We start from the raw sequence: 23,660 nt of genomic DNA, 5'->3' as shown, positions 1-23,660 counted from the left end.
TCTCTTCTGTTCAGCCATGTAATATTTTCTTGATGATAATGGCTGTGACAAGGTGGCAGACAGCTCTACTCAGCGCTCTGTCCTCATTTCCTCTTAATATCTTCTGATACTGTCCCCAGGGCCCCAATAATAATTAGTACTATCTCCATCTTTCACAGTCAAGCACATTTAAGAGGATTGTCCACTTGTTCACCTAACTAATTGTGGGTCAAACGCGTATGCAACATCAGTTATAGAACACATGTGGTTCACCTTGTCCACAACGACCAGGCCTGGCTTGTTGTACTCAAGCACTTGGCCCTTTCTGAATTGAAAAATCCCACAATATTTTACAGGTCTCTGACTCTGTGATTCTCTGTGGTTTGTGTTTGTACCATGTTTTGCTTCTCTCTAACCCCAACTTTCCTCACAGTTTCCAATGCATCACTTTTGTAGCCTCATCATGTCACCACAACTCATATTGGTTTGGGGCATGTTGAGAGCATTCATTCACAGTAAGGGCAATGGCTTCATCAAATTATTATTATTATTATTATCATTATTATTGTTGTTGTTGTTGAGTGAGAGAGCAGTGCATGCCATCAAAGTGACACTGGGGTATGAATATATGAAGCCCAGTATACCCATCATGACTACCCATCTGATAAGGGTACACCAGGCTCATGCATCACAACTCATATTGGTTTTGGGCAACTTGAGAGCATTCATTCACAGTAAGGGCAATGACTTCATCAAATTATTGTAGTAGTAGTTGTTTTTCCTGTCTCTAAGAGGCAAACTTTCTGCTGAAGCTCTACAGGACATCCTATTCCAAACTCTTACAACCATTTGTCTATATCTTTACTTACACTTCCCAATTATTATAATAAGCACGACCGTTACGGTTCTGATACTCCAAATTCTCACCATTTCAAATTTTAAGGGATTGGATTTAAAACATTTTTCATCTCCTTTCTTTACAATCCTGGAATCAAATTAACAAGGTGGATCAATTAGTAAACAACATTACTTTTCTTTGTCTATTATTGTTAGGTTTGGATGGTGGGCTCCATACATTTCTAGTTTTCCTCTCCAGTTTCTTTCTATCGTTTTTGCTCCAGTCTACATTTCCAACTCCATATCTGATTACAGGTTCTGCTCTTGCACTTTTTGCTTTAATAACATTTTTTTCTTTTTTTGCATTCAGCAATAATTTTCTGACTCTCCTTGTTAACTCCCTACTGGTAATTGTTTCATTTCTTTATTTTTTGTCTCGTCTGTTTCCAATGTTCCCTACTACTTTTACCACTGTCCTTTCTCAACCGTTTTCATTGTTTGTCCATTTGGCATTTCAATTCCCTGGCTTCTTTCAAATTTTCCTTGTGTCATTTTCAAAATAGCACATTTTTCTATCCCAAATTCCATACCTACGTCATTTGAGAAAATCCGGATGGTATATACAAGACTTTCAAGTTTTTTCTCATTTTCCACATAAACCTTTATATCATCCATGAAAAGGAGATGATTTTATCTGACCATTTCCTTTTCCCAAATTGTAAGAAATTTCAACTTTTCTTAGTATCAAAATGAGCGGTGTCATGGCCAATACGAATAGTAATGGAGATAAGTTATCACCTTGGAATATTCCATGTCTGATGTTCACTTTTCTGAGATTTTGATTTCCTCTTTTCTTAGATTTTGTTTTCCAATGTTTCATATGTTCATTAAGCATTTTCTCCATGTTTCTGCTATTCAAAACATGCTCATTGTTTTACTAATCCAACTGTTTGGTACTGTGTCTTATGTATTTTTTAAAATCTAGACATATAACATTTAATCCTTTCAATCTGTGAGGAAGAGGAGATGTGGAGATGTAGATTGGTTTGTTGAAGTAAGATGTGCAAAGCTTTTGTAGTTATATGTAGGTGGGATACACAAGAACCTCATAAGGCCAGACATCTTGGTCCTTTGTCATTTCTTCCATGAGGCCCAACATCCTGAGATAGGTCCTCACCACTTCATCCCATGTCTTCCTGGATCTCCCTCTTCCACAGGTATCCTCCACGTTCAATGATCAGCACTTCTTTATACAACTGTCCTCATTCATATGCATCAGTGTCCAAACCAGCACAGTCTTATTTTTTGCATGCTTCATCTGGTTCCTCTTATTCCCAACTTTTCCCTCAGCACATTTGTAATTTGTTGTATGTGCACACTGATGTTGCACATCCAATGGAGCATAATGCCTTCATTTCTCTCCAGTCTATGCATGTCTTCTACATTCAGAGCCCATGTTGCACTGCTATGTGCACACAAGCACCATATAGTCTACCTTTCACTTTGGGAGAGAGAGAGAGCCCTTTTGTTGCCAACAGAGGTAGCAGCTCTCTGAACTTCCTCTGCTCTATCATTTTGAAATCTCTACACACTTGCCAGTGGTATTCTGCATATTTTATATTCAACAAAAGACTTTTTTTATATTTTCATATGTGTCCTGTAGTTGTACAGAATGGTGGAATACTTATTTCCATTGTGTAGGAAGACAACCTTCAAACTCCTTTTGGAGGAATCCATGAACAGCCTCCATTCTGGGGGATTACTCTTGATCTCAAAATAGCTTAGCAAAAAACACCATTGTTCCATCCTCAGCAAAGAATGGTAACAACTCATGTTTCCTGAGATGGTTTCAAAACGAAGGTTCCCGGTAATGAAAGCTTTCTCATTTTTAGCCTAAACCAGAATTTCCACTGCACCCTTTGATAGGTTCAGATCTCACCAAATCAAGGAGCTCTTGCTATGTAAATAACTACAGACTTTTGATTTAGTCACAAGAGTAGTATTCACCTTCTTCTCATTTGGCTTCTTCATCACTGTTTAATGTAACATTCTTCAAACCAAGTGAGTGAAAGGAACTGGAAAGTCAGCTCCATGTGCAATAGGCCGTATAACCAGAGGAATACTATGATACATTACCGTAAATTTATTTTTTTGCAGTGTACACATCAACTACAGCAATGTGGCTATAACTATAACTGGTTACACCCCTGGCATAGGCCAGGGGTGTAACCAGTCCACTTATGCATGCCTTTCCTTCATTGGACACTAAACTCTGCTTGCAAAGACCTGTTGAGGCAAGTGAAATCAAAATCACAGCACATACCCAAGGCACACAGAGCTGCGCTCGGTAGTGAAGTGAAAGCACGCTATAAAAATATAACTACTGAATAATAATAATAATAATAATAATAATAATAATAATAATAATAAGGATGATAATAACATCACATTAGCCGGTAAGAGTTGATAATTGCTATAATGAACCATTGTTGTAGTAGCAATGTTTTCATAATTATTTCAGTGATTAAGGTGGTGAAATGGCAGAATAGTTATCATGCCAGGCTAAATGCTTTGTGGCATTTCATTAAACTTTACACTTAGAGTTCAAATTCTACCAGCGTTGACTTTGTCTCTTATCCCTTTGGGGGTCAATAAAATAAGTACCAGTTGAGGACTGGGTTTGATGTAATTGACTTAGCCACTCTCCTGAAATTGCTGGCCTTGTGTCAAAATTTGAAACCAAAATTCCAGTGATGTTTATGGTCAATAAAATAAGTACCAGTTGAGCACCGGGGTTGATGTAATTGACTTAGTCACTCTCCTGAAATTGCTGGCCTTGTGCCAAAATTTGAAACCAAAATTCCAGTGATGTTTATGGTCAATAAAATAAGTACCAGTTGAGCACTGGGGTTGATGTAATTGACTTAGCCACTCTCCTGAAATTGCTGGCCTTGTGCCAAAATTTGAAACCAAAATTCCAGTGATGTTTATGGTCAATAAAATAAGTACCAGTTGAGCACTGGGGTTGATGTAATTGACTTAGCCACTCTCCTGAAATTGCTGGCCTTGTGCCAAAATTTGAAACAAACATTCCAGTGATGTTTATGGTCAATAAAATAATTACAAGTTGAGCACTGGTGTTGATGTAATTGACTTAGCCACTCTCCTGAAATTGCTGGCCTTGTGTCAAAATTTGAAACAAACATTCCAGTGATGTTTATGGTCAGTAAAATAAGTACCAGTTGAGCACTGGGGTTGATGTAATTGACTTAGCCACTCTCCTGAAATTGCTGGCCTTGTGTCAAAATTTGAAACCAAAATTACAGTGATGTTTATGGTCAATAAAATAAGTACCAGTTAAGCACTGGGGTTGATGTAATTGACTTAGACACTCTCCTGAAATTGCTGGCCTTGTGCCAAAATTTGAAACCAAAATTACAGTGATGTTTATGGTCAATAAAATAAGTACCAGTTAAGCACTGGGGTTGATGTAATTGACTTAGCCACTCTCCTGAAATTGCTGGCCTTGTGTCAAAATTTGAAACCAAAATTCCAGTGATGTTTATGGTCAATAAAATAAGTACCAGTTGAGCACTGGGGTTGATGTAATTGACTTAACCACTCTCCTGAAATTGCTGGCCTTGTGCCAAAATTTGAAACCAAAATTCCAGTGATGTTTATGGTCAATAAAATAAGTACCAGTTGAGCACTGGGGTTGATGTAATTGACTTAACCACTCTCCTGAAATTGCTGGCCTTGTGCCAAGATTTGAAACAAACATTCCAGTGATGTTTATGGTCAATAAAATAAGTACCAGTTGAGCACTGGGGTTGATGTAATTGACTTAGCCACTCTCCTGAAATTGCTGGCCTTGTGTCAAAATTTGAAACCAAAATTACAGTGATGTTTCTAGTATTTATTATAATTAATAGAGATAGTGTTTACTTAGTATCAGTTAAATATTGATTATATTTTTCTGTTTGCTAATGTATTATAATAATAACATATAACTTTGTCTTCAAATACTTTTCTGTATTTACCCACTGAACTCCCCAGTTCACCCCTTTTCCCTCACTAACGAAATGATTTTATCTTTTTACTTTTTCATAATTTAGTTGTGCTGAACGTTTGTAGAATGCCACATCAATTGGAAGGTGTGAAATTAGATGTTCAACCATTCTGGAAACCACCTGAAGAAAATATCATTTCGAAACAGCAAGTCCATGACTATTCACTACCTACCAAGTTCCATCTGAATTTTTTAAAGAAACATAGAACTGAAGTTAATGACCAATTAAAGACTTTGGCTGAAGTTCTTTGGAAAGATTCCAAGACTAATACACTGAGATTTAAATATTCTGAAGGAAATTTTGAGGAAATTGAACAGCGTTTGAAAGATTTATTAAATTCCATTACTGTTGAAACTATTGATGTTCCAGATGATATGTTTGAAGACGTTGTTGGAACATTTGACAGTCAAGATGAGCAGAAGTATTTTTATTTTGATTTCCGATATCATAAAGCTCATATTCTCGGATTCGATAAAAGTGACGTGATTAAAAGGAAAAATAGACTTTTGGATAATCTTAGAACTGAACGTGAGGATGATTTAAATATTCATGAAAGACGTATTCTATCTGGTCTCGGATTTTTTGAGCAGGCAGGACAATTTGAAGGTCTAAAAGTCACAGTTCATAGTAACAAAGTTGTTTTTGAAGGCCAGTTTTCCGAAATAGATATTTATCAACAGAAAATGTATAAAATTCTTAAGTCAATTGTTAAATCTGAATTGTGTTTGCCTTTAAATACTGGAATGATCATAAATAAAAAACCAGTGAAAGAATATCTTGATGTAAAACTGAGAAGCAAGAAATGTATTGGTTCATGGGAAACGGGTGATGGTAATTCAGTAATACTTTATGCAAGTGATAAAACACATCTTTCACTTTTGGAAGAAATTATGAAAGAATTTTTTGTTGCCAATACACTGGATTTTGTAGACAAAATTAAGGATACTCCAAGTCATGGAAAGTGGCTGACATTTGTTGAAAGTCTAAAAGAAGAGTTTCCAGATTCCCATTTTATTGGAGAAAATTCTATTGTTGCAGTTGATGTTGTAGTTAATGATATAAAAAGCAAAATTGATAACTTTGAGCAATCTTTAACTTATGAATCTTATACATCGAGGCCTTCTGAACATTACCCCTTTCATAGAGAGTCCAATGAACAAGAATTCAATGATTTTAGTGAAGAAAACAAAGCCAGGATGCGTTTCACTCGGAAAGAACACAAGAGCAAATAGTCAATGTTAGTATAAGAACTGTGAAATAGTGTTGAGGGAAGGTGACATCACGACTCTGGACACAGATGCTATTGTTAATGCTGCAAATGGCAGACTGGAACACAGAGGAGGAGTTGCTGCAGCCATTGTGAAGAAAGGTTAGTAATACCATTTTTTATAGTTAATGTTTCTTTTTAGATCCATGTGTGGTTGAGAAGCTTGCTTCCTGATCACGTGGTTTCAGGTTCAATTCCACTCACAGCATTTTGGACAAGTGTCTTCTGTTATAGGTCAGTGATTGGCAAAGCCTTGGGAGTGGGTTTCGTTGATAGAAACTGAAAGAAGCTCATCGTGTATACATGCATACATATATATATATATATGTGTGTGTGTGTGAGGGTGAGTAGCCAGGTGTTGACAGCACACGATGGTTGTAAATGAACATCACCATCACACAAGTGATGTTGTGTCATTTTTGGTCTTCCATGAAAAACGTGTCTGACCATGGGGGAGTATTCCCTCATTTGGAAACATGTGGCAATTGGCTACAGGAAGGACGGGGTGATTTCTATTTGTGTAACACTCAGAGTTTATAGATTTGAGACACTTGATCACTGACCAGTCCCCAAAATCTGGATAATTATAAATGATGTCATCTATGTTACAATCCATTTAAAGAAACTTATGTCTGATGCAATGCTGATCTCTTCTTCTGTTACACTCCATTCCACACCACTCGTTTCTCTTACAGTCTAAATTCTCCATCCCTTTTCATTTCAAACCATCCTTCACACCATCCACCTTTTACATTCCCAGTGTCCCCGCAACATCTACCCACACACACACACACCTACTCTACACCGTTGAACTCATTACCCAACACCACACACCCACCAACATATTCAAACAGCATGTACACACATCCACACGCACTCACTCCTTCTCCTCTTCCTTCGCCCACAATAGCACCCACCCACCCCTCATGCTACCCATCCGCACGCTTATAACAGCAACTATATCATAACACACCTACACTTCCCAATACCTACCACTTTCCCCACCCATCTTCCACCAAACACCTCTATCCAGTTTCACACACTTAACACACACACACAAGATATACACACACACAATAGCTTCATAAGCCCACATGTATGAACATATAAACAGAAAACAAGGGCTCACGTACACACATGTTCACACACAGCCACACACATAACCATGCATACAGTATATATGCACGTAATAGTTTAATGTACACACACACGTGTCACATAGCCTTACACACACACACATATACAGACACACAAATATACAGCTTCTAATACACACATGCCATGCATTGATGTCCGTGCTCACACACCCATCGGTAACAGTTTCACAGTTATCCCCCTTGCCACTCATGCCTTTAGCAACCTCTTCCTCCTCTGGTCATTTCAGCTTACAGTGACAGTCCAATTCAGACATGTTCGTTTTTTTTCTCTCTATATTTTATGTTCCATTTTCTGTTTTTCTTGAAGAAGAGTGTATGTTTGAAATGTAAAAGACTTTTATATCTATTTTCCTTTCTTCACCTCATCATGTTAGTTATAATTTTGCACTGAATATGTTGGTATGTCTGTATGTGTGTGTATATATATCTATGTACATACATACATACATACATACATACATACATACATACATACAGGTAATATATAATATGAATATTTTAAATGATATCATCATCATCATCATCGTTTAATGTCCGTTTTCCCTGCTCGCATGGATTGGACTATTTGACTGAGATCTGGAGAGCCAGTGACTGCACCAGGATTCAGTCTGATCTGGCAAAGTTTTTACAGCTGGATGCCCTTCCTAACACCAACCACCCCGAGAGTGTAGGGGGCACCTTATATGTTCCACTGGCACAGAAGCCAGTCAGACAGACCTAGCATCGATCATGTTCAGACAGTGCCTTTTACGTCCCACCGGCACGGGCCAATCAGGGAGCACTGGCATTGGCGATGTTCAGATGATGCTTCTTATGTGCCACCAGCACAGAGGCCAGTCAGTGGGTACTGGCATTGGCCATGTTTGGATGGTGCCTTTTGCATGCCACTGGCATGGGAGCCAGTCAGGGGGTATTGGCATCGGACCTACTACAAGCACAACATCTGAAATTTGGGGTAGGGAATGAGTCGATGACATCGACCCCAGTGTTTCACTGGTACTTAATTTATCGACTCTGAATTTCATGCATCATGCTAACGATCCTGCCAGCTTGCTGCCTTATAATATGATAATAATAATAATAATAATAATAATAATAATAATATAAATTAAAAAATATATATTTATTTATTATGATATATGTACTAGCAATGCATCCCGGTGTTGCCCGGGTGTTATGATCTACAGCCACATTGTATTATTTGTTCCTTTCTTATGGGACTGTTATATAGTGAACTGGATTACTGGTGTAATGAAAGTTATTGTTTGTTTAAAAATAATGGTCGGGGAAGGTTACAATCTGCACGGGTTTGCATGAAAGTGCTCTCTGTTCATAAGAAACATCACAAACTATGTATTGTGTCATTGTATAAAAGGAGGTTAATATGATTTTGCCCTGAAATCGCGTTTTCAGAATTTTAATTCCCCCCCCCCCACCCACCCATCCCCACTGCACTTTCTTAATTTGTAACTTTTTTATTTCTTATTTTTTTATCCATGTAGAAAGATACAGAGATTATGAATCTGGGAAATCTGTTTTTTTTAAAGTTTAATTTTTATCTTAAACATTCTCTTACCTTGCCCACCCATCACCTACCCACTTTCAAAAAGCTAAAGACACCAAGTGTTTCACTTCTGTCTGATGTTTCATCCATGTGTAGAATTGTAAATGTAAAAAATATCAGACAACTACCAGAAAACCCAACATGCTAGAAACAACAGGTGAACAACATTAAATTTCCCTGCTTTCTAAAATGCTAAAAGTGAAACATTGGGAGGTTGTAGGTTTTTGAAAGTAGTGAGATGATGGGTGGATGTTTGGGAAGGAGATTTTAGTGTTTCTTTAAGCAAAAAGAAAATTCTTAAAGATTCATACTCTCTGTTTGCTTTGGCTGTGGATTACCAAATAAAGGATTTCGAAAAAGTAAAAAATGAAGAAATTTGTGTGGGAAGGGAGAAAATTAAAATACTGAGAACATATTTTTGGATGAAAGACTAATTTCCTGTATTGAAAACTTAACAATTGGAAGAAATTTAAGAAAAAAAATCAGGTGGGGGTGGGGGACACAAATGTCACCATGGACATGCTAGAAACAACAGGTAAAGGATAGGATTTCTGGGAGAACTTCCTTTTAAGTACATATCAAAGATCAGGTTTTTAAATACAGTCATCACAAACACGAATTAACGAATAGAAAAAGGTGATTTCAACTGGATTTGAGCTGTAATTTTGTGTGTGCACATAACAAGAAAAAACATAATTCATAGAGAAGTGTTGCCTAGAGTGTGTGTGTGCCAAAGGAAGTTATTTTATGATATTCTTTTGTTTGAAACAGGAAAGTTGTCAATTCAATCCTATGGTCTACCATATGGAATCATATGATTGTTTGTTAATTTCCATAAATTTTTTTTATTTCATTATGCTTTGAAGAGAGGAGAAAGTGGAGTGAAAAGGTGACATTTGCTTTGAAGTGAGAGCAGACAGTGAAAGATGTATGTACATATATATGAAATGGACATGTGTGTGTGTGTGTGTGCATGCATGCATGTGTGTGTGAAAGAGGGAGTGAGTGAGTGAGTGAATGTGTGTTTTGTCATGCATGTTTTTTTGCATGTATGTGTAAGTGGCACTCACTCGGTTTCTCTCTCTCTCTCACACATACATGTGTGCACACTCATTATCTTTCATATTAACGTACATAAATACATATGCATACATCTTTTTTGTATATATGTGTGCATATTGCATGGGAGAGAGAGAGAGAGAGAGTGAGTGACTGTATTTCCCCATAACCTATAGAGAAATGGATGTCTTTTGAGCTACACCACTCATATAGAAAATATGACTTCATTGTCATTGTGGCATAAAATGTTTATGATAGTTGAGTTATAGAAAAGATTATCATGTCAAATTTTTGTAATGCAAATATGTAAATGAAAATAATGTTTATTTGGTAGCCAAAAGATTAGTGAATCATTTAATACCTCATATGTCAAAATCAGCAACTTAGTTTTCAAATGTATATGGAACATATGCACACACACACACACAAACTCTCATTTATATATAGATAGATATAAAACATAATATGTTAATATATCATTTTGGAGCCTGGTGCAGCCATCTGGCTCGCCAGTCCTCAGTCAAACTCTCCAACCCATGCCAGCATGGAAAGTGGATGTGAAACGACGATGATGATACATATTATATATAACACATATTAAACAGGAACAATAGTTTTTCCCCCTGATGCGATGGAATCTGTTTTCTGTACATCTTATTGTACCTGTGCATCTTCCACATGCACAAGCTATTTTCCCTGTTGACCTTCCTCTGATATTGCTGCCCCTCTTATATGTCCATAGCTTACACCAGGTACATCTTATGGAGTTTTTAGCAATGCCTTTTCTACAGATCCTGAAGGAATTTGTGATTTGTCTACCTTCCTACTTACTGAGAGTTTGGTTTTTTTGCTAGGTTTACTCTAAGGCCCTTTGATTCTAGACCTTGCTTCCGTACCTAGACTTATTTATTATATTTATTATATATGCTGTGACTGAGAAGACCCGGCAAATAAAGTGAGATCACAGCTGTAGCCTACACCAGTGTTGCATAACCAGCACACTCAAAAAGTACCTTGGATCGTAGGGCGACATGCCATGCTTGAGGAGACCTATTGAGTCAAGTATATCAAAACCAAAATCAAATGGAAATTGTAATTGTGGCTGATGCCAGCGCCACCTGACTGGCTCCCTGTGCCAGTCACACCAAAAGCACCATCCGAATATGATTGATGCCAGCCACCTCGCTCTGACTGGCTCCTGTGCTGGTGGCACGTAAAAAGCACCATCCGAATGTGGCTGATGCCAGCACTGCCTTGACTGGCTCCTGTGTTGGTGGCACATAAAAAGCACCCACTACACTCTCAGAATGGTTAGCGTTAGGAAGGGCATCCAGCTGTAGAAACATTGCCATGTCAGATTGTAGCCTGATGCGGCCTCTTGGCTTCCCAGACCCCGGTCGAACTGTCCAACCCATGCCAGCATGGAAAACGGACGTTAAATGATGATGATTAACATATATTAACATGTATTAAACAGGACATAAGATGCAAATATCTTTGCAGGTGGGTCTGAAATTCAAACTGAATCTAACAAAATTATGAAAGAAAGAAGGAGTGAACTGAAAACTGGAGAAGTAGTGTCAACTAAAGCTGGTAAACTCAAATGCAAGACTATCATTCATGCTGTTGGACCTGTTTGGAATAATGGATGGAATCAGGAAATGGATTACCTTTCAAGAGCTGTTCAAAATTGTTTGACAGTTCTTGAAGAAAAGTCTTATACATCAATTGCAATTCCTGCCATCAGTACTGGTAAGAATTTACCATTTTAATTCTGTTCAAATTATTTGGTATAGAAATAAGAATTACAATATTCAAATATCTTCAGTTTGTTTCATCGCTACTCTCTGTCCATGCTGGAGCAGCACTGCCTTGAAGAATTTTTAGTCAAGTGAATCAACCTCAGTACTTATTGTTTTAAAGTATGGTACTTATTTTTCCATTGCTGGAATTCCCATTTTGATAGAAGTCCAGTCTTTGTTAAAGGTCTAGGTTTTGTTAGAAGCATCATTTTCCTTAGAAGTCCTAATTTTCTCTGAAATCTCATCTGTGTTAGAAGTCTCATTTTTGTTACAAGCTCTAATTTTATTATAAGTCTTATACTTGTTAGATGTCTCATATTTAAGAAGGCTCATTTTTGTTAGAAATCTCTTTTTTCTTTGAAGTTTTCTTCACATTAGAAGTCCCATTTTTGTCCAAAATCCGATCTTTTTAAGAAGACCAAGTTTTCTAAGAATTCTTATTTGTGTTAGTAGTCCTATTTTCTTACAGGTCTCATTTTGTTAGTAGTCTCATTGATATATAGAGACCGATTTTTGTTAGAAGTCTCATTCTGTGAAAAGTTTCATCTTTGTTAGACATCCCAATTTTGTTAGTGATTTCATTTTTGCTTGAAAATCCAATTTCGTTGCTTCAACTATCATTGTTGTTTGAAGTCCCATTTTTAGAAAAAGCCTCATTTTTGTTAAATATCTCATTCTTCTGGGAAGAGCCATTTTTCTTACAAATCTCATTTTTAGAAATCTCATTTGTGTTACAAGTCTCATTATTGTTGGAAGTCTCACTTTTGTTAGAAGTCTCCCTTTTGTTAGAAGTCACATTGTAATAAAAAGTCCCATTTTGTTGAAAGTTTCAATTATTGTAAAATGCCCAGTTTTTGTTACAGGTCACATTTGTGTTAGATGTTTCAATTTTATTACAAGTTTTTTTTCTGTTAAAAATCCTAATTTTCTTAGATGTTTCATTTGTGTTAGAAGACTCAGTTTTGTTAGTCTCATATTCTTTAGAAGTCACATATTTATTACAAGTCTCATTTTTATTAGAAGTTCTAACATTGTCAAAAGTCTCATTTTTGTCAGAAGTTCTAATTTCGTTAAAAGTTTCATCCTCCTTAGAAGTCCCATTTCTGTCAGAAATCTAACCTTTGTAAGAAGACCCAATTTTCTAAGAGTTCTTATTTTTGTTAGTTGTCCCATTTTTGTTACAGGTCTCATTTTGTTAGCAATCTCATTCTTATGAGCAAATCCATTTTTCTTAGACATCTCATTGTATGAAAAAGTTCCATTCTCATTTTACAGAAGTACCATTTTTGCTTCACAACCCATTTTAGTTTGAAGTCCCATTTTGGTTACAAGTCTCATTTTTGTTGGAAGTCTCATTTATGTTAAAAGTTTAATGTGGCTGTTGCCAGCGCCGCCCCGACTGGCCTCCGTGCCGGTGGCACGTAAAAAGCACCATCCAATCGTGGCCTTTGCCAGCCCCATCTGGCCTCCGTGTCGGTGGCACGTAAAAAGCACCATCTGATCATGGCCGTTTAGCAGCCTCGTCTGACACCTGTGCAGGTGGCACGTAAAAAGCACCATCCAATCGTGGCCTTTGCCAGCCCCATCTGGCCTCCGTGTCGGTGGCACGTAAAAAGCACCATCTGATCATGGCCGTTTAGCAGCCTCGTCTGACACCTGTGCAGGTGGCACGTAAAAAGCACCATCCAATCGTGGCCTTTGCCAGCCCCATCTGGCCTCCGTGCAGGTGGCACGTAAAAAGCACCCACTACACTCACGGAGTGGTTGGCGTTAGGAAGGGCATTCAGCCGTAGAAACTTTGCCAGATCAGACTGGGCCTGGTGCAGCCTTCTGGCTTCCCAGACCCCGGTTGAACCATCCAACCCATCCTAGCATGGAAAACGGACGTTAAACGATGATGATGATGATGAATTGTCAATATTTTCAGAAGTATAATTTTTGTGAGATGTCTCGTTTTTGTTAAAAGTCTCATTTTTGTAAGAAATCTCACTTTAGAGGGTAGTTTCGTTTTTGTGAGAATTGTCATTATAGTAGTCTCATATTTCTTAAAAGTCCTAATCTCATTAAAAGTCTCATTCTTTAGAAGTCTCATATTTTATTGAAAGTCCTAACTTCTTTCAGGATTTTATGATTGAAATGTTTTTATTGAGGAGATTTTACTGTAATCTTTATTTTCATTTTGTTCTATTTGAGGTGTCATGTTTATGTGGTATTTTTACAAAGTGTAACTGTGGAATAAAATGTTATTGGAGTCTAGATTTTCCTTTGTCTGGGACAAGAAGAAAGTACTGTATAAGTCTACATACAATACTACCAAAATCATAAAATACTTTTCTTTTCTACTCTAGGTACAAGGCCAAAATTTTTGGGGAGGGAGTCAGTTGACTAGATTGACCCCAATATGCAATTGGTACTTAATTTATCAACCCTGAAAGGATGAAAGGCAAAGTCAAAGCCTCAGTGGAATTTGAACTCAGAACATAAAGACAGATGAAATACCACTAGGCATTTCACCTGGCACGCTAACGTTTCTGCCAGCTCACTGCTTTATAAGTGTGCAAATATTAAACGTATGAGTATAAGGGAAATAATATTTCACTCTTCAAATCCTAAAACCAAACGCAGTCGCCATAGCCCCAAAGCTGTAATAATCATCAGGGCCATTAATACTGCCCAAAGTGTCACTATCTTCAGACAGAATGTCATCTTCTGTGCCACCTAATGCATTACTGATGCCACATTTTTGAAAAAGATTTTACTTCTACTTCCATTTTCTCAGCATTCCATGATTTCAGGACCCCCTTGCACACCTGAGCAATTGTTAGCCTTTTCAAACAATCTGTTGGTGTTAGGTCATGGTCCTTGGCGCTCATCCACTCATAAATGTCTTAAAAAGTTTGTTGTTTGATACATCCAGTTCTCATTTTTATTAGACTTCTCATGTATGTTAACAGTCTCCTTTTTGGTTCAAAATCCCATTGTTTTTAGGAGTCACATTTTTCTCAGTAGTCCAAACATTGTTTGAAATTTCATTTTTTCAGATGTATCGTTTTTGTTAAATGTCCAAAATTATATCATCATCATCATCATCATTGTTTAATGTCTGCTTTCAATGCTGGCATGGGTTGGATGGTTTAACTGAGGACTGGCAAGCCAGGAGGCTGCACCAGGCTCCAAACTGATTTGGCAAGATTTCTACAGCTGGATACCCTTCCTAATGCTAACTACCTTGAGAGTGTGGTGGGGGCTTTTTACATGCCACCAGTATGGGGGCCTGTCAGGCAGCACTGGCATTGACCATGCTTGAATAGTGCTTTATACATGTCGTGAGCATGAATGCCAATCAGGCAGCACTGGCATTGGTCATACTTGAATGGCGCTATTTACATGCCATCAGCTCAGGAGCCAGTCAGCCAGCACTGCCATCGATTGCGCTCAAACAGTGCTTTTTACATGTCACCAGTACAGGTGCCAGTCAAGTGGTACTGGAATTGGTCATGACTACGATTTCACTTGACTCAACAGGTTTTCTCAAGCACAACATATTGCCCAACGATTGAAGGGTACTTTTAAATGGGTGAGTTATGTGACACTGGCATCAGTCACAGCTATGATCTCACTTGGCTTTCTGGGTGTTCTCAAGCACAGCATATCTCCAAAGGTCCCGGTCATGCTTCACCACATCATAATAGGTTTTCTTGGGTCTCCCTCTTTCACAGGTTCCCACCATTATTAGGGTGTGACACTTATTCACGCAGCTTTCCTCATCCATATGTAACACATGACCATACCAGCACAGTCGTTTCTCTTGCACACCACATCTGATGCTTCTTATGTTCAGCCTTTCTCTCAGGGTGCTCACACTCTGACATGTATGCACACTGACATTACACATCCAGTGGAGCATACTAGCTTCATTTCTTTCAAGCCTACACATGTCTTCAGCAGTTACTGGCCATGTTTCACAGCCATACAGCATAGCTGTTCACATACAGGTGTCGTACAGTCTGCCTTTCACTCTGAGTGAGAGGTCCTTTGTTATCAGCAGAGGTAGGAGCTCTCTGAACTTTGCCCTGGCTATTCTTATTCTAGCAGCTACACTCTCAGAGCATCCACCTCCACTATTGACTTGGTCACCTACTTCTAGTTTTTCCCACTGGCATGTGACAGAGTCTGTTTTCTGTACATCTTCAGTGTGTATTGCACCTGTGCATCTTCCACACACAAAATCTATCTTCCCAGTTAACCTTCCTTTGATATTGCTGCACCTCTTATGTGTCCATAGCTTACACCAGGTACATTGTATAGAATTTCAGAATTTCTATCCATGTCTTTTCCACAGATTGAACAGGGCTATCTACCTGAAGAGGTTTGTGATTTAACAGCCTTCCTACTTACAAAGACTTTGGTTTTTGCTAGATTGACTCTAAGGTTCTTCAATTCTAGACCTTGTGTTCACACCCTGAACTTCATCACTAATTCTGGCAGTACCTCAGCTATTAGAGCAAGGTCATCAGTATAGAGGAGCTCCTAGGGGCAGCCTGTCTTGAATTCCTCTGTTATTGCCTGGAGAACTATGATGAACAAGAGGGAGCTAGGGACTTGATCCTTGGTGAACCCTCACTTTTACCCAGTATTCTTCACTATATTCATTGCCAATCCTTACCTTACTAATGGCATCTCTGGTTAAGGCCTGTACAGCTCCTATTAACAACTCATCAATCCCCAGTTTCTGTGTCGCCCACCAGATAAGGGATTGGGGGATCCTGTCAAAGGCTTTCTCCAAGTCAACAAAAGCCAAGTATTGGGGTTTATCTTTGGCTAGGTACTTCTCCTACAGTGGCCTCACCAGAAATATAGCATCAGTGGTGCTTCTATCTGGGACAAAACTGAACTATGTCTCATCTAAGAAGACTTTCTCCCTAATTAGTTGAGCTATAACCCTCTTCATGACTGTCATCACCTGATCCAATAATTTGATACCCCTGTAGTTATTTCTATCTAGAGCATCACCATTACTTTTGTAGCAGTTGACTATGGTGCTGTTACAGCAGTCATTGGGTATGACTCCATTATGAACTACCTGGTTTACAATGCGGGTGACTAGGCCATAGCCCACACCACCAGATGTTTTAAGCCTCTCAGCAGTGATTCCTGTTGGCCCAGGGGCTTTTCTTGACTTCATATCCTTAATTGCTTTATCTACCAAGGTGCTGTTTATTCAGGTAGCTGGTCCCTGAAATAGGTCACCATTTAGCAGGCTCTCCTACTCCCATTGATTCTCCACATTCAGCAGCCTTTTGTAATGGCTTTTCCAAGCCTTTTTCTTTTGAAAATCATTAAAAGCAAGTGCTCCATCATCCATGCAGACACATTTTTCTCCTGTGACTTCACAATTTTCTCTCACACACTGTCTTGCAATCTGAAATACTTCAGTTCTTTGGTCCTCACATTGCTGGACATTGGCAAACTTCTTCTCTTCTGCTTCATCCTTGGCTATGTATACCTGTCGCCCAGCTTCCCTTCAGCATATCTAGTACAGTTTCCTGCTACCCCTACTCTTATCAGCTTTTCAGGCCGGTTTCTTTGCTCAAATAGCCTTGTCTACTATATTATTCCACCCCCACATTACCCTAGGTCTGGAAGGGACTTTGCACCATCCACAGACTTGGTCTGTAGCACTCAGTAAGCTGTCCTGTAGGAATTTCCAGATACCTTCTATGTCGATGTCTGTAGCTCCTCTCTCTCTCTCTCTCTCCTCAAATTTCTTGATGAGGATGTCCCTAAATCTCTGACCATTTGAAGGGTTCTTTAGCTTTCAAATCCTTCTTTTTTGGTTTGGTCTGCTTCTTGGCATCCTTCTTGCCTTGAGTCTAAAGTCACAAATAACTTGTCTATGTTAGGGGGTACATTCTTCACCAGGGAGGGTCGTTGTATTTAAGAGCAGCCATGTGTCCTGCTGTCTTATGAGAATGGAATCAATCTGGCTAGCAGAGTCATATGATTTATAGGTTGCAGAATAATAGGTTGCATGCATCACAGAACTCCAGTAGCCTAGTTCCTTCATCGTTTTGGGTGCCAATACCATAGCTACCGTGGACACTATAGAAGATACCGGATTGCTGTCCGACATGCCCATTAAGATCTCCAGCCACAAAGATGATGTCATTGCCACTTGTCTTTGAGGTAGCTTATAGAAGGATCTCATAAGAGTGGTCCTTCTGTTCATTTGGTAGGCCCACTCGTGGGGTGTAGGCAGAGATAATTGTAGCTATACTGTTCTGCAGGATTAGCCTGAGCTTAAGCACTCTATTACACACCCTGACTACATCTATGACCTTATCCACCCATTTCTTTGCAAGGAGTATGCCCACACACCCTACTCCATCACTGTTATTCCCAGAAGATTTTATACATATGTGCCTTGCCTGTGAGGCTGAAACACCTCTCCACCTCACCTGATGTATTCAGCATACATCAATATGCCTTCATTCAAGCAGCTCTACAATCTCACTAGAGGTACCTTTCAATGTGCCAACATTGACAGTGACAACTCCAAAAACTGGGAAGGAATGTGGGAGGAGCCATGGGGAGGAGAGATGTTTTTCAGGGCCTAAAAGGAAGAAGGTTTCCGTGTTCATTTGATAGACGTGCTACACTTGTTCTCAATTTTGACCTGTCATTATTCAAACCTTCAAGCGTGGAAAGCGACCCTAGCAGACGCCAAGACTGTGATATAAGAAATGTGTAAAGTTCTCATTAAAGACCTGTGAAAAGTGGGGATGACTGGGAGAGCAATGCTTGTTGTTACTACAGTTGGAGGAAGCAGGTAAAGGAGGGAGTTGACATCTCTGAAAGAGCATGTATTCTTCATGAAGAATTTAAGTATGCTGCTCAAAAGTACACTGCTAGCAGAGTGAATGGGGAAAGTTTGGTCTGCAATGTTTGTAGTCATGTATGTTTGTCAGGTGTAGGGCTCGTTAGTCACCAATGGAGCTGCAAGTGCAAAGTATAAGGTAGTCTTGAGCACACAATGTTCCTAAATGTCAGCAATGGTCTTCCTCAGTCACGAGTGGACAGCCATCATACATATATGCATAGATATACATGTACATGTTTCATCATCATCATCATCATCGTTTAATGTCCTCCTTCCACGCTGGTATGGGTGGGATGGTTTGACAGGAGTTGGCCAGCCAGAGGCCTGCACCAGACATCTGTGTCTGTTTTGGCAAGGTTTTTACAGCTGGATGATCTTCCGAACATCAACCATTTTAAGTGGCACCTGCACTGACAGGGTCACTAAAGTAATTTGCAAGACAAAGATCTTTTGAGCAGGGAGGGGGCAGTAGAGGAGGGGATCTTGTGTCAGATGTTGGAAGGTTATAGAGAGATAAGAGAGAGAGAGAGAGAGAGAGAGAGAGAAAGATAATGAGGACAGAAGCAGGTGTGCTTCCACAAAGGAGAGCGAGAGAGAGAGAAAGCAGGATAGAGATGGTGTCAAAATGTCAGGTGTATTCATACAGGATGGGGATCAGAACATAAATGGGATGGTTGAGTGAAGGAAGAGAGAAATATAGATGGTGGCCAGTGCCAGGGCATACCCTTGAGAGTTGAAGAACATACTATAGTGGCAGGACATTGCCAAAGAATTGTGAGTAGAGAGTGGGGAAGGAGAATGAGGTAGGGTGTGTGAAACTTTTCTTTTTAATGTGTGGGTGGAACACATAGGTCAGGTGTGGGAATTATAATGATACAGGGAACATGGCCCTGGGGATAAGATTGAGGAGTGAGAGGTAAGCATAGTACATGAAAGAGGAAATTTGAGGAAGAGAAAAGATATAGTTAGGTTTGTTGGGGTAGGGTGTGTGAGAAGTTTTCTTGTTAAGTGTCGGTGGGACACACAGTGCTTCTAGAACTCAGTTTCACTGACATGGATGGGTCTTCTCAAGAACCTCATATCGCCACAAATCTCAATCTATTGTCATTTCCTCTGTGAGGCCCAACGTCCTGAGATCAGTCCTCACCACTTCATCCCATGTCTTCCTGGGTCTCCTTCGTCCATGGGTACCATCCTCAATCAGTGATCAGCACTTCTTTATGCAGTTGTCCTCATTCATAAGCATCACATGTCCAAACCAATGTAGTCTTCTCTCTTGCATGCTACGTTTGGTTCCTCTTATGCCCAACTTTTCTCTCAATACATTTGCACTTTACTGTACATGTGCACTGTTGTTGCCCATCTAACAGAGCATACTATCTTCGTTTCTCTTTAGTCTATGTATGTCTTCTGCATTCAGAGCCCATGCCTCACTACCATGGTGTATAGCCATTCATACACAAGCATCATATAGTCTACTTTTCACTCTGAGAGAGTCCTTTTGTCGCCAACAGAAGTGGTAGTTCTCTGAACTTCCTCCACCTAATTCTTATTCTAGAAACAATACTTTAAGAGCATCCTCCACCATGGCTAATTTGGTCACCTAGGTAACAAAAGCGATCTAGAACCTCAAGAGAACCTCCTGGGTATTTGAGAGTATCTAAGTCCCGTGTGCTCTTAGTGCTTATTGTTCCTTCACATCTACCACATACAAAGATGATTTTGTCTCTTAATCTACCTGTGATGCCACTACACCTGTTATATGTCCATAGTTTACACTGGGTGCAACAATTGAAATTTCTTCCAACTCTTTTCCTACATATTAAACAGGACCATTTACCTGATGGAAGGAAAGTTTTTATCTTTTTTCTTAATAAGAACCACTTTTGTCATAGCTAGGTTAACTTTAAGGCCCTTTGACTCCAGGTCTTGTTTCCATACCTGGAATTTCTTCTCCAATTTTGCTAAAGATTCTGCAATATAAGCAAGGTCATCAGCATATAGCAGTTCCCACAGACACCCAGTTTTGAATTTCTCTGTTATGGCCTGGAGAACTATAATGAATAAGAGTGGGTTGAGAACTGAGCCCTGGTAAACCCCTACCTGTACGCTAAATTCATCACTGTATTCATAGCCAACTCTCACCTTCCTGACAGTACCACTGTACATGGCTTGTACAGCTCTAACGAGCCACTCCTCTGCTCCTAACTTCCTTACAGACTACCATGTAACAGAGCGAGGAACTTTGTTGAAAGCTTTCTCCAGGTCGATGAAGGTCAAGTACAATTGCTTACTTTTGGCCAAGTACTTTTCCTGCAGCTGTCTCACTAGGAAGATGGCATCTGTGGTACTCTTCCCAGGCACAAAACCAAACTGCATCTCATCTAGTTTAATTCTATTTCTAATCAAGCTATCACCCTCTCAGTAACTTTCATGACTTGGTTTAGCAGTTTAATACCTCTGTAGTTGTTTCTATCTAAGGCATCACCTTTACCCTTGTAACAGCTAACAATAATACTACTACACCAGTCGTTGGGGATGGTGACTTCCTGAATAACCTGGTTAACTATGCAGGTGACTAAGCTGGATCCTACACCACCGGAAATTTTAATCATCGCAGCAGTGCTTCTTGATGGACCAGGTGCCCTCCCTGTCTTCATATCCTTAATTGTGTGTGCGTGTGTGACTGTGTTAGTATCTGTTTGTCTTTTAATCACATGATATTTGTAAACAAGGATCACCATCATACAAGCAGTGTCTTCCGTTTCCAGTCTACAATGAAAACATGTCTGGTCATGGGGCAATACTAGCTTCCTTGGTGTGGGGGTGGGTGATAGGAATGTCACCTAGACATAGAAAATTTGCCTCAACCAATTCCACCTGAAACATGGAAAAGGAAACATTAAAACAATGATTATTATTATTATTATTATTATTATTATTATTATTACTTTTTTTTTTCTTCTTTCAAATTTTCTTTCATTTCTTGCCAAGTGTCTTCCCGACTCCTAGGGCAAAGAAACTCATAGTGTATATTGGTAGGCCATTAAACCAAACTCAGTAGTTCGTTCATTTTTTTTTTTTTTTTTTTAGTTAAATTAAAATGCATGAGCAGCAACAGTTCTCACATCGACAATGCTCTTCTCAATACGTGTGATGTACCAGTTAAGACAATCTTTTGCACTTCTTGCAGGGATGGTAAGCCAGGGATCATTCTCATATAATTTTCGGTTCCCTTCTTGATCATTCCTAGTGCTCCTACGATCACTGGTATTGTAACCGCCTTGAGATGCCACATTTTCTCAATTTCAATGAGTAGGTCTTTATATTTTCTGAGCTTGTCAAACTCTTTCACTGAGATATTATGATCACAGGGGATGCTCATGTCGATCAATAAGCAAACTTTATTGTTTTGGTCTTTCACAACAATATCTGGTTTATTGGCCTTGATGGTTCGGTCTGTATGTACTGGAAAGTCCCACAGAATGGTTACATTTTCTCCTTCAGTTACAGCCTCAGGGTGGTGATTATACCACTTGTCGGCAGTTTTGATATTGTAATGCCGACTTATTAGCCAGTGGAGATATTGGCCAACTCTGTCATGTCTTATAATATTATTATTATTATTATTATTATTATTATTATCATCATGATTATTATTATTTAACTGAACGAACAACAAAGAAAAGAAATCTGTTCAACAAGAGAGGGAGAGAAACAAACTTAGTTCTTATTAAATACCATTGTATATTAATAGGGGTAAAGACCCTCCCCCTCGGTCATCAATGGCCATGGTATTGCACCTAGAAAGTTCCCCTCTGTCTATTAAAGAATCTTCTTCTAAATGATGGAATTGTATTGTTTCTTGGTATTGCAGCTGATAAATTACTGAAATTATATCACAGGTTAATTATATATATTTTGTGTAAGAACATTTGTTGGATTAAATGTGTTGTATACTTTATTTATTACAGGTATTTTTGGTATACCCATAGAAGAAGGAACCAAATGTACAGTAACAGCTATAAAGGAATATCTTGATACTTACTCAAATTCTAAAATAAAACATATTTGTTTGATTGATATACGGAAGGATGTAATCAGAGCTTTTAAGCTTCATCTAGAAATGGTGTTTGGAATCAGTGAAAGCAGAGGTAGGACTTGTTATTTGTTTGATATTTTAGTGAAAATTTAAATGATTTATTTCAGGTGTTAATTAAGATTTTTCCTCCTTCAGTCAACTTTTATCTAATTCCTATTATTGGTTTATGGGCACAGCCATGGATTTGTGGTTAAAAAGATTCATTTCTAACCTTGTTGATTCCCAATGTAAGGCAACTCAAGAAAATATCTTCTAGTATGGCCCTGAGCCAACCAAAGCCTTGTCAACTGGTTTGGGAGATGGAAACTGATACAAGGGACCCTCATATATGTACTGTGAGTGTGTGGTGTGTGTGCATGCACACACACCCATATTTATGGCATATTCTAACTGCTAAAGACAAATTCACTGCATTTATTGTAGACATAAGATTCTCTCTTATTGAAAAAATTTAAAACCATCACCTCCAACATAGGTTTTACATGTATATATATATATATATGTAAAAAGTAAAAAATATATACAAACTGGGACAAGAACGTGAAACACCTAGAAGACGACACAAGAACCACAGGACGGGACATTCGAAGCCCTCAGTCATCAGTCAAGAACCGGATCATCTTTGCAATTTCGGCTGATTAATCTTGAAATTGCTCTGACCAGGGCAGCCCCCAAGGGAAATCTAAGCCAAGTGCATTAGATCCCTTGGAAGAAAGCTTCGAATGTATACAACACAAGGACGGAAAATGAACGATGTACACGAATAAAAATACAGAATATATATATATATATATATATATATATATATATATATATATATGTGTGTGTGTGTGTATATATGAAAGAATGTTTGAAAATGCAAAGGTCTTTTAGAGATGTTTATTGACTTGACCAGTTTCACTTTTTAAAACAAAAGATTATCAAAAGTAAAATATAAAACTTT

The 23,660-nt window shown here is 38.7% G+C and overlaps 2 protein-coding genes across 8 annotated transcripts in view; both read left to right on the top strand.

The window, feature by feature from the left end:
- The window catches only part of LOC118765935, a 43,900-nt gene extending 37,749 nt beyond the window's left edge, over positions 1 to 6,151 (top strand). The window contains exon 5 of the mRNA XM_036508799.1: positions 4,932 to 6,151. Coding sequence (XP_036364692.1) covers positions 4,932 to 6,118 — 1,187 coding nt within the window. The 3' untranslated portion in view covers positions 6,119 to 6,151. The remainder of the gene's footprint in view (positions 1 to 4,931) is intronic.
- Positions 6,120 to 23,660, top strand: part of LOC115209556 (protein mono-ADP-ribosyltransferase PARP15) — a 199,333-nt gene continuing 181,792 nt past the window's right edge. For all 7 annotated transcript variants that reach the window (XM_029778023.2, XM_036508643.1, XM_029778002.2 and 4 more), the window contains exons 1-3: positions 6,120 to 6,255; positions 11,437 to 11,685; positions 22,590 to 22,769. In XM_029778023.2, the coding sequence (XP_029633883.1) occupies positions 11,472 to 11,685; positions 22,590 to 22,769 (394 nt within the window). In that variant the 5' untranslated portion in view covers positions 6,120 to 6,255; positions 11,437 to 11,471. The remainder of the gene's footprint in view (positions 6,256 to 11,436; positions 11,686 to 22,589; positions 22,770 to 23,660) is intronic.

Source organism: Octopus sinensis, linkage group LG1 (genome assembly GCF_006345805.1).
Source record: "Octopus sinensis linkage group LG1, ASM634580v1, whole genome shotgun sequence".
Classification (NCBI taxonomy): domain Eukaryota; kingdom Metazoa; phylum Mollusca; class Cephalopoda; order Octopoda; family Octopodidae; genus Octopus; species Octopus sinensis.
Note: the sequence above shows the minus strand (reverse complement) of the source record. Positions and strands in the feature narration are given on the sequence as shown.